General features: G+C 33.9%; 1 protein-coding gene across 9 annotated transcripts in view; it reads left to right on the top strand.

Annotated features, from left to right (window-relative positions):
- ZNF624 (zinc finger protein 624) overlaps positions 1-15,430 on the top strand; it is a 38,328-nt gene that overhangs the window by 11,174 nt on the left and 11,724 nt on the right. For all 9 annotated transcript variants that reach the window (XM_036925838.2, XM_036925839.2, XM_036925828.2 and 6 more), the window contains 2 exons: positions 9,745-9,871; positions 10,588-10,683. In XM_036925838.2, the coding sequence (XP_036781733.2) occupies positions 9,745-9,871; positions 10,588-10,683 (223 nt within the window). The remainder of the gene's footprint in view (positions 1-9,744; positions 9,872-10,587; positions 10,684-15,430) is intronic.

Raw genomic sequence — 15,430 nt, 5'->3', positions numbered from 1 at the left:
AGTTCAGGTATATAACATAAGGATTCAACATTTATATACATTCTGAAGTGATCACCACAATAAATCTAGCCACTATTCATTACCATCCATCACCATACAAAGTTGTTACATACTATATGTCATTAACTATATTCCCTATGTTGTACATTGTATCCCTGTGTCTTACCTGTTTTATAACTGGAAGTTTATACCTTTTAATTTCCCTCTCTTATTTTACCCACCCTATCATCTTTCTCCCCTCTAGCAACCACCAGATTATTTTATGTCTGTGAGTCTGTTTCTGTTTTTTTTTGTTTGTTCATTTGTTTTATTTTTTAGATTCCATTCCGTGGAAATGGAAATTTTATTAAGATGTGTTTATATTGGTTTAGGTTTTTTATTTCATTATATTTATTAAGCTTACTTTTTTATTTGTGGATACAGAATCCACCTGGTTTTTCCAGAAAATACAAAAATCAGAAGTTCATGAGTTGTGTTAAGAATTTACCTAAAAGTTAGAAATGAAGCAAAAGATAAATATATGCTTTTTCAGTACCATATTAGACCATTGTCTAACCAGCCTAAGGGTCATCTGACATAGTAGAGGAGGTTATGTTTAACTTACAACTTACTATTTTCATATCCAGATCCTCAAAGTTAGATGTCAACTTGTAGAAAACTGAAAAATTGCAAATTATTTCTACCTTGGAGAAAAGATAATACCCACAGATATGGTTTTATTGTTCTGTAGGACATTCACCAGGTTTCTATCTAATTTTGCGATCTTATTCCAGCATTCTTTTTTCCACTGCCAATATATACCCTTTTCTGGTATGCCCTTTAAACCATCTTTGTCAAGCAGCTGATCATTAATGACTTAAGTAAATATCTGATATATGTTGGCTATACTTTTAGGAGAACTATGGTTTTTTAAAATTTTATGTAGAAGTTCAGCTCCTTTTTTTAAGAATTGTTTATAAGTTTTTGAAAATCATGCTTTGAAAGTTGCTTTTATTCCCAAAATGTTTTGTGTAAAACTGAGTTTTTCTTTATGTTTATGAGAAAAATATATTTAAGATTCAATTGTATACATAGTTTTTTTGAAGTTTAGTACTGGACCAGTGATTCTTGAAATTATCCCTTAACATATGACAGTTTAAACTTTAACTTAAGATTAAAATATTCATTATTTCAGACTTTGAATCATTACCCTTAGGAAAGTACCATGATTTTTGACATGGTAACAATTCATATGGTTTATTTTTGATCTTCTGATGGAGGGAATCCCTGGCAGATTATTTCTGTCTGTCTCTTCCTTAAATTCTGCATCCTGTTTATAAGTACTGAACTAGCTTTGTTTAATTTTAATTCGAGTAGAACCAATATTTTCAAAATAACTTTAAACATTTCTATTTCTGCAAAACAAGCAAGATGGAATTTTCAGACGGCTTATGTTGAATCTCAGTCAGTTTGGGAAATATTGCTGTTTTGACTGTATTAAATTTTCCAATAGAGAGAATATGGAATGTCTTCCCATTTATGTATTCTTCAGTTTCTTTCAGTAATGTTTTGTAGTTTTCAGTGTATTTCTTGCACATCTTTTGTTAAACTTATTCCTAAGTGTTTTATTCTTTTTGCTATTTTAAATCAATTTTTTTCTTAAATGTATATTGGAATATTCATTGCTACTATATATAAATAGCCGACCTATGTATATTAATATTGTATCCTGAAACTTGCTGAACTAATTTATTTAATTATAATAGGGTTTTTTTGCATGTGTATGTGTGTGGAACCTTTAGGGTTTTCTATGTACAAGATAATGTATCTGTAAAGAGATTATGTCATTTGCAAATAAAAGCTTACTTATTCCTTTCCAAATATGGATACTTTGTATTTCTTTTTCTTGTCTAATTTCCCTTGCTAAAACTTACAGTACATGAATAAAAGTGGAGGGAGAGGACATCTTTGTCTTGTTTGTGGTCTTGGGGGAATGCATGTGGCCATTCATCATTAAGTAAGGTATTAGATTTGAGTTTTTCATAGATGAGCTTTGTCATGTTGATAAAGTTTGCTTCTGTCTAGTTTGTTGGGCTTTTTCAAATACATTTTCTGAGTCCATTAAGGTAATTGTGTGGTTTTGTTCTTTATACTATTAACATGTTGTATTACCTTGATTTATTTTCAGATGTTAAATTAGTTTCATATTCCTGGATAAATCCCATTGGCCATGGCATATACTGCATTTATTTGTTGCTGGATTCAATTTCCTAATATTTTGTTGAGGATTTTGTGTCTACATTTGTAAGAGATACTGATCTGTAGTGTTCTTGTGATGTCTTTCTTTGTTAGCACTTGTCTCATAGAACAAGTTGGGAATTTTTCCTTCTATTTTTTGGAAGAGTTAGTGAAGGAATGGTGTTAATTCTTGAAATTTGATGGAATTCACCAGTGAAGCCATTTATGTGGGAAGTTTAAGTATTATAGATTTATTCAGATTTTCTATTTCTTCTTGAGTTAGTTTTGGTAGTTTATGTTTTTCTGGGAATCTGTCCAATTCATCTAGGTTATCTAATTTGTTGGCATACAATTGTTCATAGTATTCCCTTATAATTCTTTTATTTCTATAAGATCAGTAGTAATGTCTCTTTTTTCATTCCTGATTTAGTAATTTGAGTCCTCTCTTTTTCTGTCAGTCTAGCTAAAGGTTTGTGATTTTTGTGATCTTTCCAAAGAACCAACTTTTGCTCTTGTTGATTTTCTCAATTCTCTATTTTATCTCCATTCTAATATTTCTTATTTCCTTCTGCTCTTTAAAAACATTTAATTTACTCTTCTAATTCCATAAGATGTATATTTGGGTTATTGACTTGATGGCTTTCTTCTTTTTTTAATATAGGCATTTGCAGCTATTCAGTTACAACTAAGCACTGCTTTCACTATATCCCACAAGTTTTTTGTATAAAGTGATTCATTTGCATTTCTCTGAAGATATTTTCTAAATTCCCTTATAATTTCTTCTTTGACATATTAGTTGCTTTTTAAGAGTCTTGTTTAATTTCTACATATTTGTGAATTTTCTAGTTTTCTTTCTTACTGATTTGTAGTTCTTTCCATTGTGATCAGAAATGATACTTTGTATGATTTCAGTCTTTTAAAATATACTAAGAACTGTTTTGTGACCTAACACCTGGTCATCTTGGAGAATATTCCATGTACACATGAAAAGAATGTATGTTATTGGGTGTCTCAGTGTTCTACAGATGTCTGCTAGATCTAGTTTGTTTACAATACTGTTCAAGGCCTCTGTTTCCTCTTTGATCTTCTGCCTTGTTATTCTATCCATTGTTGAAACTAGGGTATTGAAGATTCCAACTATTGTTGTTGAATTGTCTCTTTGTCTCTTACAATCTATGAGTTTTGCTTTCTATATTTTGAAGTTCTTTTGTTAGGTGAATAGACTTAAATTTGTTATGGCTTGCTGGTACATAAAGTGGTTTATCATTATAAAATATTGTTTCTACTAATAATTTTTGTCTATTTTGTCTGATACATAGTAGTAGTTCTCTTTTATGTACTTTTTACATAGTATATTTTTCCATTCTTTACATTCAGTCTGTTTGTATCTTTGAATTTAAAGCGTGTCTTCGTTAGACAGTATATATTCATATCACTTTAAGAAAACTCCCTTCTGCCAATCTCTGCCTGTTGATTGGAGTGTTCAGTCTATTTACTTTTCATTTAATAACTGATGTTAGTGTTTATGTCTGCCATTTTGCTATTTGTTTTCTGTATGTCTTATGTCCTTTTGTTTTTTCTTCCTCCCCTGCTGCTTTCTTTTGTGTTAGATATTTCTGAGTATACCATTTGCTTCCCTTATTTCTTTCACAATATTTTTTTGAGTTATCTTAGTTGTTTCCCTGAGGATTACAGTAAACATCTTCACATAAAACAATGTATTTCAGATTAATGCCATTTAATTTTAATAGTATATCAATCTTTGTTCCAGTATAGCTCCATTCCTTTCCCTCTTCTCATGCCATTATTGTCAAAGTATATTACATTACAGTCACATCAACACAATTTTATAGTTATTGCTTTATGAAGTTGTCTTTTAAATAAGATAGGAAAAGACAAAGAGGTACAAACAAGAATACATTTATGTTGTTGTCTTTGTAGTTTCATTTACTGATATTTATTTCTTCATGGGGATTTGTGTTACTGTCCTGTCCTTTCATTTTGCTTGAAGGATACTCTAGCATTTATTGTAAACCAGATATGCCAGTAATGAGTTCTCTATTTTTGTTTATCATGGTTTTTTTTTTGGCAGATAACCTTTTATTTAAAAAAAAAACATAACTTAAGAAAAAGATAACCAGATGATGCAGTGTAACTTTTGTATCCTTCTCTTTTTTTTTTTGGTATCATTAATGTACAATTACATGAGCAACATTATGGTTACTAGACTCCCCCCATTATCAAGTCCCCACCACACACCCCATCACAGTCACTGTCCATCAGCGTAGTAAGATGCTATAGAATCACTACTTGTCTTCTCTGTGTTGCACTGCCTTCCCTTGCCCACCCCCGACATTATGTGTGCTAATCGTAATGCCCCTTTTTCCCCCTTATCCCTCCCTTCCCACCCATCCTCCCCAGTCCCTTTCCCTTCAGCAACTGGTAGTCCATTCTTGGGTTCTGTGAGTCTGCTGCTGTTTTGTTCCTTCAGTTTTTGCTTTGTTCTTATGCTCCACAGATGAGTGAAATCATTTGGTACTTGTCTTTCTCCACTTGCTTATTTCACTGGGCATAACACCCTCTAGCTCAATCCATGTTGTTGCAAATGGTAAGATTTGTTTTCTTCTTATGGCTGAATAATGTTCCATTGTGTATATGTATCACATCTTTATCCATTCATCTACTGATGGACCCTTACGTTGCTTCCATTTCTTGGCTATTGTAAATAGTGCTGCGATAAACATAGGGGTGCATATGTCTTCTTGAAGCTGGGCTCCTGCATTCTTAGGGTGAATTCCTAGGAGTGGAATTCCTGGGTCAAATGGTATTTCTATTTTTATTTTGGGGGGGAACCTCCATATTGCTTTCCACTGTTTATCATTTTTTGAAGGATAGATTTACTAGATATAGAATTCTTTGTTGGTACTTTTTCTTTCAGCATTCTAAGTATGTCATACCACTGTCTCATAGCTTCAATGGTTTTGATGAGAGATCAGCAGACAATCCTACTGAGGATCCTTTGTATGTAAGGAGTCCTTTCTGTTTTGCTGCTTTCAGTACTCTTTCAGCAGTTTGTGATCTGTCTAGGCATGAATCTCTTTTTTTCCTACTTGGTGTTTGTTGAGCTTCTTATATATGCAGATTAATATTCTTCATCAAATTTGGGGATATTTTTGGCTATCTCTTCAAATATTCTTTCTTCCCCTTACTTTCCTCTTCTTTGTGGATTCTGTTACACATGTATTGCTATTGTTGTGGTCCCACAGGTCTCTGAAGCTCTGTTCATTTTTTTTTCATTCTTTGTTGTTTCTGTGCCTAAGTCTGGATAATCTCAATTGATGTATTTTCAAGTTTACCAATTATTTGTTCTGCTTGTCTTAGTCTGTTTGAGCTTCTACAACAAAATATAACAGACTGGGTGGTTTGTAAGCAACAGAAATTATTTCTTACTGTTCTGGAGACTGGAGGTCTGAGATCAGGGTGGCAGCAAGGTCAGATGAGCCTGTCTTCTGGGTTACAGACTTTTCATTATATCCCCACATGGAGAAAGGGGCCAGGGATCTCTCTGGAGCCTTTTTTATAAGGCACTAATCCTATTCATGAGGGTTCCACCCTTATGACATAAGCACCTCCAGAGGCCCCACTTCTTATGCCATCACACTGGGCATTAGGATTTCAACATGAATTTGAGAGGTGGGGGGCACATACAGTCATACCATACCACTGCTCAGACTTGCTGTTTCCTTCTGCTGAACCCCTCTAGTGAATTTTTCACATCAGTTATTACATTTTTTCAACTCCAGTATTTCAATTTAGTGAGATATCATTCTCATAATTTCCTTTTATTTTTTAGACCTTTTCTTTCGGTCTTTGAACATATTAATAATACTGGTTTAATGTCCTAATTTAGTAAGTAAAACTTGTTGGCTTCCTCAAGGAGGAAGTTTCCATTGATTGCTTTTTTTGCTGTTTATTGCCCCTGCTTTCTTGTTTCTTTGTGTGTTTGATAGTATTTTCCTGACAACCCGGTATCTTGAGATACTGTGGCATCCCTGGGACTCAGGTTCTCCACCCCCAGTGCTTGCTGTTATGCTGCTGCTGTTTTGTAACTTTTCTGAACTAATTCAGTAAAGTTTGTATTCTTTGTCATTGTACGGTCCTTACAATCTCTGCTTGGTTAACATAGGGATTAGTCAATGATTAGACGTAGGTTTCTTTAAATACCTCAGACCAGTAGATCTCCCAGCATCTGACAGAAGGCTTCTGTGTGTGTTGGGTACACCCTCCACTCTTAGGCATGCAGTTTACAACTCTGCCTTACCTTCACTACTTGGTTGCACGGAATCTCAAGGTAAGCCGGAAGTAAGAGCTGAGGGCCCCAAGTTTTTCCTGGGACTTACTTTTCATGGGAAAAGAAAACAATACCCAGTCTGTTCGTTATAATTTGGGTTACATATGAAATGAGGATTAACAGTAAAGTTTATGAACTATCATTGTCTCCCATATTAGCCATGTTTTATTAATAGCAGAACTAGCAAAGTGCTTCACAAACTTTCAGTTCAAAATAAAGAAGTGTAAACAGTTTGTCAAACATACATGTCTATATGGCAGAAAAACACCCCAAAGAAAATCTGTTTCTTATGAAACTGAACAGGTCTTAGCTGAATATGATCTAACTTCAGACCCATTCTGACTAGCTAATCAGGAATTTTAGTCTACCAGCTAGGTCGTAGTGTATAGTGACAATGTGTTTGAATTCTGGAGCCAACCTGCCTCATTTTGAATCTAGACTTTGCTTCTTCTGAAAACTTGGGCATCTAACCTCTTCTTGCCCCACTTGCCTTATCTGTAGCACCTTCCTTATTGTGAGGATGAAATCATTACATAAAAAGCTCTTAGATCAGTAGCTGACAAATAATACACACTATACTTACATAAAAGTAAAGAGAATGGTTTGATGAATCCCCTTGAACCTATTCCCTATCTTCAATAAATATCAACCCATGGATATCATGATAATAGATCATACTTCATTTGTAATTTTACCCTCTGTTGCTAATTATTTTGAAGCAAATAGAAATATAATTTCATCTCTAAATATTTCATTATATGTCTATAAGCTTTTAAAAATGTTAAGTATGTCACCATTATTACAGCTAAAAAATTAATAGCCTTAATATCATCAACTTTTGAGTTGGTATTTGTCTTCCCAGTTAATTCATATGTTGGGATTAGTTAATATTGTCTCTTAAATCACTTTTAATCTAAAGGTTTCCCCTGCCCTCTATTTTTCCCCTTGTAATCATTTGCTGAAGAAACCAAGTCATTGTACTTTAGAGCTGTGTTGTCCAGTACAGTAGCCATTAGCCATATGTGGCTGTGGAGCACTTGAAATGTGAGTAGTACAAACTGAGATTTGCTGTAAATTAAAATACACATCATATTTCAAAGACTTACTACAAAAAATTAAGTATCATTAATAACTTTTACATTGATTGCATATTGAAATGATAATGTTTTGTATATATTAAGCTAAATAAAATGTATTATTAAAATAAATTTCCCCTGTTTCTTTTTATTTTTAATGTGGCTACTAGAAAACTTTAAATTGCATGTTACTTGCATATATTTCCATTGGACAGCATTGATTTAGAATTTCACACAATATGGATTTTATTGATTTCTTCCCATGGGGTTAGTTAACATGCTCCCCTGTCCCCTGTATTTCCTGTATATCATTAATTAGATTTACAGACTTGATCAGATTCAAATTTTGATTTTCATAAAAATATTTTTGGCAGTAATATTTCATGTTTCTTGTATATACCACCAGAAGCTACATAATGCCTAGTTGAGGCCTCTTTGGTGTGTCAGCAGCTACTGATGATCCTTTAATTCATTAGTTTGCAAAATGATGGTGTTCTAATTCTTTGTTCCTTTTCATGGATTAGCTGGAGTACTTCCATAAGGAGAAACTCCCTTCCTCAACTACTTGATCACACGTGATTACTCTACAAAGTATATGTATTTTGCATAGGAAAAGAAGAACAAAAGGTTGATTCTTTTTATTTACCAGTTTCTAGGCATCCTCCAAATATGACCAATGAGTATTTTTATAGTATTGTTATGAAATCATGAATTTTAAAAGTGTGTTTTTAAATCCATTGCATTTATTATCCTATTGATGCTCAGACTGTCCCATTATGGCCAGTAAGAACCCCTCCAAGTTGTCTCTGTGTCTTAGACCTGATCCTAGTAGTCTCTGAGAGCTTCCCTGCTATCAGGGCCTTGCTCCTTTTAATGGGAAGTAGTGTTTACAGACCATAGTCTGGCTTACATAATGCAGCCTTATTGGTCATTATTTCTAAGGCCTTTTCAGTGGAGGAAGCTAGGAAATGTGTTTTATTTTTTCCTTAAAAACAAAATAATTCCTGAGTTTATACTGGTAATTCTAAATCAAATTTGGGCCTATGGAGTTTTTGCATAATCTCATCAGTATTACTTTTACAACTTTTTTCTCTCATGCCAAATTTATTAACTCTCAGTGACATAAATGTGCTAATTTGCTTTATCTTATACTATACACAACAATTACAAAATAACATTTCCGTCACCAAAAACAATATGATTATTTACTGAAAACATGTTTTTATTTTTAAGAATTACTTTTCTCCTTGGGGTATAGATTACAAGGGATATACAGAAAAATTACTGTGTTTTAAAGTCACTCAAAATAGTTCCTGTCTGATAAATGTGTATGCTACTAGCTAGTTTCATTTTACTCTTAATTTTTAGGGATTGCTTTGATAAAATTTGGTTTTTATTTTATAATCATAAAGTATTCACATGGTTCAAAAAGTCAATCTACGAAACAAAAAATATTCAGTGGAATCTGGTTTCTATTCTAGTCCTCTCCACTCTATTTTCTCCTTTCTTCAATAGGTAAATAACCATAAAAATATCATTCTTGCATTTTTATACAAGGGCACATAAATATTTCATATCCTGACCAAAGAAGTTTCTCATAGCCCTGTGATTTTTATTTTTCTTTCTCAGGGACCTTATAATATTTCGTATCTATAATCCAATTGATAAACTGTATCTTTTATTAACCCATATTCTATAGATTGGAACTAAAAAAGAGTGGGTATTGTAAATAAGCCAAGGTTTTAAGGGGAAAAAAATGATTTGTGTGGAAACTCTTAGCTGTTACCAAACATTCTGAAGACTTTCTAGGGAAGGAGGAATCCTTGTGTTTGATTCCTGATAATACAGAAGGCCATTATTTGGAAGTTATAGAAGCCAGATTTGAATTAGTCTGAAAAAGAATTCTGTTTTCAGGTGAAACTCTGAAAGTACAATGGGCTCTTGCTTATAGGTTCAAGTTCTTCCATCAAGGATTGAACTGGTTGACTTCCATGGTCATTAGGTGATTCTGATTTCTGCAGTTCTCAGCTTTGATTGTGTCATTCTGCCCTACAGGTCCAATTGTATAGTCCCTAGGTGACCACACTGTATTTATTTTAGGATTCAGTGACATTTAAAGATGTGGCTATAGACTTCACATTAGAAGAGTGGAGGTTGATGGACCCTTCACAGAGGAACCTGCACAAGGATGTGATGCTAGAAAATTATAGGAATCTTGTCTCCCTGGGTAAGAATAAATGCTGTGTTCATGTGTCTGCCCATTTGACCTGGTTTGCTGAAGACATAGAGCCTCTAAAGTGAATTTTTGGGTAGAGTTTAGGCATTAAAATCTCATAATCTTAGGAGTGTATTGTTATGAATCATGCTGTTCCTTGCTCTTAACTAAATGGTCTGCCCATTAGAGGAAGAATATTTCATTGGAAACTTTGGCGATTGTTAACCACCTTCAGACTTAGGACTAAGGTTTTTTCTGGTCACTTACATAAATGGGAGTTACTAATGCCTCTAGAAAGGAAAAAATGTATTCATTTTCTTTCTAAACTCAGACTATTTCCATGATCTATTATTATCCTAGCAAATCTGAGATCATACTGTTGAGCTCCTTTGAGACTTGTAATTCTCTGTAACACCACTATTCAGTAGAATGTTCTTCTGTGATGGGAATGTTCTGTATTTGTGCTGTCCAATATGGCAGGGGCTAGCCACCTGTGACTGTTGAGCACCTGAAATCTGATTAGTCCAACTGAAGAACTAAATGTTAAATTTTGTGTGATTTTAATTTAAATAGCCACATTTTGGCTATTGACAGCTGTATTGGACAGTGCATCTCTTGAACTTCCTATAGTAGCTGCTCTGCACAGAAGATTAAGAACTGAGACTCAATTTGGCAATAGTTCTTGCTCATAGAGATAATCAAATCCTATCCATTTTTTTCTGGAACAGGGCTTGCAGTTTCCAAACCAGACATGATATCTCATTTGGAGAATGGGAAAGGACCATGGGTGGTAGTGAGAGAAATTTCAAGACCTCCCTATCCAGGTGAGTTAATAAGAACCAGTGTCTTGCCAGTGGGTTTCAGCCCCAGGCAAGTTCACTATGGATTCAATGAGACTAAGAAATGACAATGGAACGTTCTTGGGGTAAAAGGATTTATACCTGGCTTTATTCCCCAGCAATAGGTCAAGTCCTAGAATCACATCTTCACCCAGCAGTCCACAGGTCTGTAATACTCCTCCGTGTCTGCCTCTGCCCAGAGCACTGGGCAGAACTCTTTATATAGTGACTCAGTCATTAATAGCTTATTGCCTACAGGTGTGGAAGCAGTAGCCTAGCAGCAGGCCAATTATATCATCAAGTAGTTTAGGGTCAGGTGAGGATCCTGGACATAGGAACTTTCATTTTTCCCACAACCAGGAAGATGGCATTTATTTCAGATGAATAGGTCTTGGATGGAGCAGAACATCTGAAATATCTTGAGGAGTATCTGTGCTCAGAGCTATCTCCAAAGAAAAGATTCTCTCCATCTCTTTCTCTTTCCCTATCCCTCTTTCCCCCGCTCTCTCTGTCTGTCTCTCACTCTCTCTCTCTGTTTTCCTCTCCTTTTCTCTCTCCAACTTTCTCTGTCCTCTATTTCTCTGTTCCATCCTATTCTACTTTCTTTTCTTGAGGACATTATTTTTACAATAATTCTTTCATTCAAACATGCATAAATATCCCCTTGAGTTCTGTCCTCTCTAGTTATCCTTACATTTTTTTCACTTGTTTAACCATTAACTGATATCTCTTCCTTCATTGATATTCTTGAAAATGCTTTCTTAAGGATCACCACTGATTTCTTTGAAACAAATCCTATTTACTCATTATTTAACTTTCTTCATTTGTATACCTCCTGAAACTTTAGGGGAATCCTCTTTCCTCTAGTTTCTTACTCACTGCCTTAGACCTAGTACTGAACCCAGTTCACTATGTACAGATGTCCAGTAAAAGTGCTTAAATAAATAAATACTGTATTTTGACTCTGAACTGATTCCTTGTTTGTATTTTCAAAGTCGATTGTGTTTATGTGCCACATCTTCTTTATCCATTCATCTGTTGATGAACACTTATGCTTCCATAATTGGCTGTTGTAAATAATGACACAATAAACATAAAGGTGCATGTATCTTGTCAAATGAGGGACTTTGTTTTCTTCGGGTAAATTCCTAGAAGTAGAATTACCGGGTCAAATGGTATTTCTATTTGTAGTTATTTAAGGAACCTCCATACTGCTTTCCATAGTGGCTACACCAATTTACATTCCCACCAACAGTGTAGGAGGCTTCCCATTTCTCCACATTCTTGCCAACACTTGTTAGTTCTTGTCTTAGATAGTGGCCATTCTAACTGGTGTGAGGTGATATCTCACTGGGGTTTTGATTTGCATTTCCCTGATGATTAGCAATGTGAAGCATCTTTTCATGTGCCTGTTGGCCATCTGTGTTTCTTCTTTGGAAAAGTGTCTCTTCAGGTCCTCTGTCCATTTTTTAATTGGGTTATTTGTGTGGAGGCATATGAGTTCTTTATATATTTTGCATATTAATGCCTTATCAGATAAATAATTTATGAATATATTCTCCCATACTGTAGGATGCCTTTATGTTCCATTGATGGTGTCCTTTACTGTACAGAAGCTTTTTTGCTTTAATGTAGTCCCATTTCATTTTTTTATTTCCCTTGCATGTGTCCAGGAAAAAATTGCTCATGTTTATGTTCAGGAGATTTTTGCCTATGTTTTTTTCTAAGAGTTTTATGGTTTCATGTCTTACGTTCAGGTCTTTGATCCATTCCAACTTTACTTTTGTGTATGGAGTTAGACAGTAATCCAGTTTCATTCTCTTACATATAGCTGTCCAGTTTTGCCAACACCAGTTATTAAAGAAGCTGTCTTTTCCTCATTGTATACTCATGGCTCCTTTATCATATATTAATTGACTGTATATGTGTGGGTTTATACCTGGGCTTTCTATTCTGTTCCCTTGACCTATGGATCTGTTCTTGTGCCAATACCCTACTGTTTTGATTACTGTAGCTTTGTAGTATAGCTTGAAGTCAGTGAGCATAATACCCTCATCTTTGTTCTTCTTTCTTAGGATTACTTTGGCTGTTCAGGGTCTTTTGTGGTTCCATATGAATTTTAAGATTATTTGCTCTAGTCCATTGAAAAATGCTGTCAGTATTTTGATAGGGATTGAATTGAATCTGTAATTGCTTTGGAAAGGATGGCCATTGTGACAATATTAATTCTTATCCATAAGCATGGGATAGATTTCCATTTATTTATGTCTTCTTTAATTTCTCTCATGAGTATCTTACAGTTTTCAGAATACAGGTCTTTCACCTCCTTGGTTAGGTTTAGTCCAAGGTGTTTTATTCTTTTTTATGCAATTGTAATTGGAATTGTTTTCCTGATTTCTCTTCCTGCTAGTTTGTTGTTAGTATATAGGAATGCAACATATTTCTGTATATTAATTTTGTATATTGCAATTTTGCTGAATCCAGTTATTAGTCCTAGTGGTTTTTTGGTTGAGTTTTTAGGATATTCTCTGTATAATATCTTGTCATCTGCAAACAGTGACAGTTTAACTTCTTCTATACCAATTTTGATGCATTTTATCTATGTGTCTTCTCTGATTGCCATGGCTAGGACCTCCAGTACTATGTTGAATAAGAGTGGTAAGAGTGGACATCCTTGGCTTGTTCCTGATCATAAAGGAAAACCTTTCAGCTTTTTGCCATTGAGTATGATGTTAGCTGTGCATTTGTTGTATATGGCCTTTATTATGTTGAGGTATACATATCCTCTATACCCATTTTATTTTTATCATGAATGTATATTAAATTTTGTCAAATGCTTTTTCAGCATCTGTTGAAATGGTCATGTGGTTTTTCTCCTTTTTGTTAATGTGGTATGTGATAGTGGTTGATTTACAAATACTGTTAACACCCTTCCATCCCTGGAGTAAATCCTACTTGATTATGATGAATGATCTTTTTGATGTATTTTTTAATTCAGTTTGATAATATTTTGTTGATTATTTTTGCATCTTTGTTCTTCATGAATATTGGTCTATAATTTTATTTTTTGTAGTGTCTTTGATTTTGGTATTAAAGTGATGCTGGCCTCATAGAATGAGTTTGGAAGTATTCCCTCCTCCTTTTGGAATACTTTAAAAAGACTAGGTATTAACTCTTCTTTAAATGTTAAGTAGAAGTGAGCTGTGAAGCCATCTGGACCTGGAATTTTGTTTTTAGGTAGTTTTGGGATTACCAATTCAATTTCACTGCTGGTAATTGGTCTGTTCAGATTTTCTGATTCTTCCCGCATCAGTCTTGGTAGGTTGTATATTTTCAGGAAGTTGTCCCATTTCTTCTAGGTTGTCCAATTTATTGGCGTATAATTTTTCATAGTATTCTCTAATAATTCTTTGTATTTCTATGGCATCCATTGTGATTATTATTCCTTCTTCATTTATGACTTTGTTTAAGTGTGTATTCTCTTTTTTTCTTCATAATTCTGGTCAGGGGGTTATCTATTTTATTTTCTCAAATAACCAGCTCCTGTGTTCATTAATTTTTTTCTTTTATTTTATTCTTCTCTGTTTTATTTATTTCTGCTCTGATCTTTATTATGTTCCTCCTTTTACTAACTTTGGGCTTCATTTCTTCTTTTTCTAGTTTTTTTAGTTGTAAGTTTAGACTGTTTATTAGATTGTTCTTGTTTCTTGAGGTAGGCCTGTATTACTGTGTACTTCCCTCTTAGAACTGCCTTCACAGAGTCCCACAGATTTTGGGCTGTTGAATTTTTGTTTTCATTTGTCTCTGTGTTTTGCTTGATTTCTGTTTTAATTTGATCATTGATCCATTGATTATTTAGGAGCATGTTGTTTAGCCTCCATGTGTTTGTGAGCTTGTTTTCCTTGTATAATTTATTTCTAGTTTAATACCATTGTGGTCTGACAAACTGCTTGATATAATTTCAATCTTTTTTTTTAATTTACTGAGGCTCTTTTTGTGGCCTAGTATGTGACATACTCTGGAGAATGTTCCATGTGCATTTGAAAAGAATGTGTATCCCGCTGCTTTTGGGTAAAATGTTCTTTGTAGATATCTGTTAAGTTCATCTGATCTAATGTATTGTTGAGCGCCTGTTTCCTTATTTTCTGTCTGGTTGATCTATTGATGTGAGTAGTGTGTTAAAGTCTCCTAAAATTAATGTGTTTCAGTTTATTTCCCCCCTTTAATTCTATTAGTATTTGTTTTACATGTTTAGGTGCACCTATGTTAGGTGCATAGATATTTAGAATGGTTATATCCTCTTGTTGGACTGACCCCTTTATCATTATGTAATGTCCTTGTCTCTTGTTACTTTCTTTGTTTTGAAATCTAATTTGTCTGATATAAGTACTGCTACTCCTGCTTTTTTTCTCCTCATTATTTGCATGAGATATCTTTTTCCATCCCTTCACTTGTAGTCTGTGTATCTTTGGTTATGAAATGAGTCTCTAGTAAGCAGCATATAAATGAGTCTTGTTTCTTTATTCATTGTGCCACTCTGTCTTTTGATTGTGCATTCATTCTATTTACACTTAAGATAGTTATTTATACTATGTACTTATTGCAATTTTATTAGTTATTTTCTGGTTGTTGTTTATAGCTCCTTTCTGTTCCTTTCTCCTCTCTTATACTCTTGTTATTTGATGGTTTTCTTTTGTGTTGTGATTAGATTTCTCTTTTTTAATTTTTTTTT

The sequence above is a fragment of the Manis pentadactyla genome, chromosome 4 (assembly GCF_030020395.1).
Source record: "Manis pentadactyla isolate mManPen7 chromosome 4, mManPen7.hap1, whole genome shotgun sequence".
Classification (NCBI taxonomy): domain Eukaryota; kingdom Metazoa; phylum Chordata; class Mammalia; order Pholidota; family Manidae; genus Manis; species Manis pentadactyla.
This window is presented reverse-complemented; position numbering and strand designations above follow the sequence as displayed.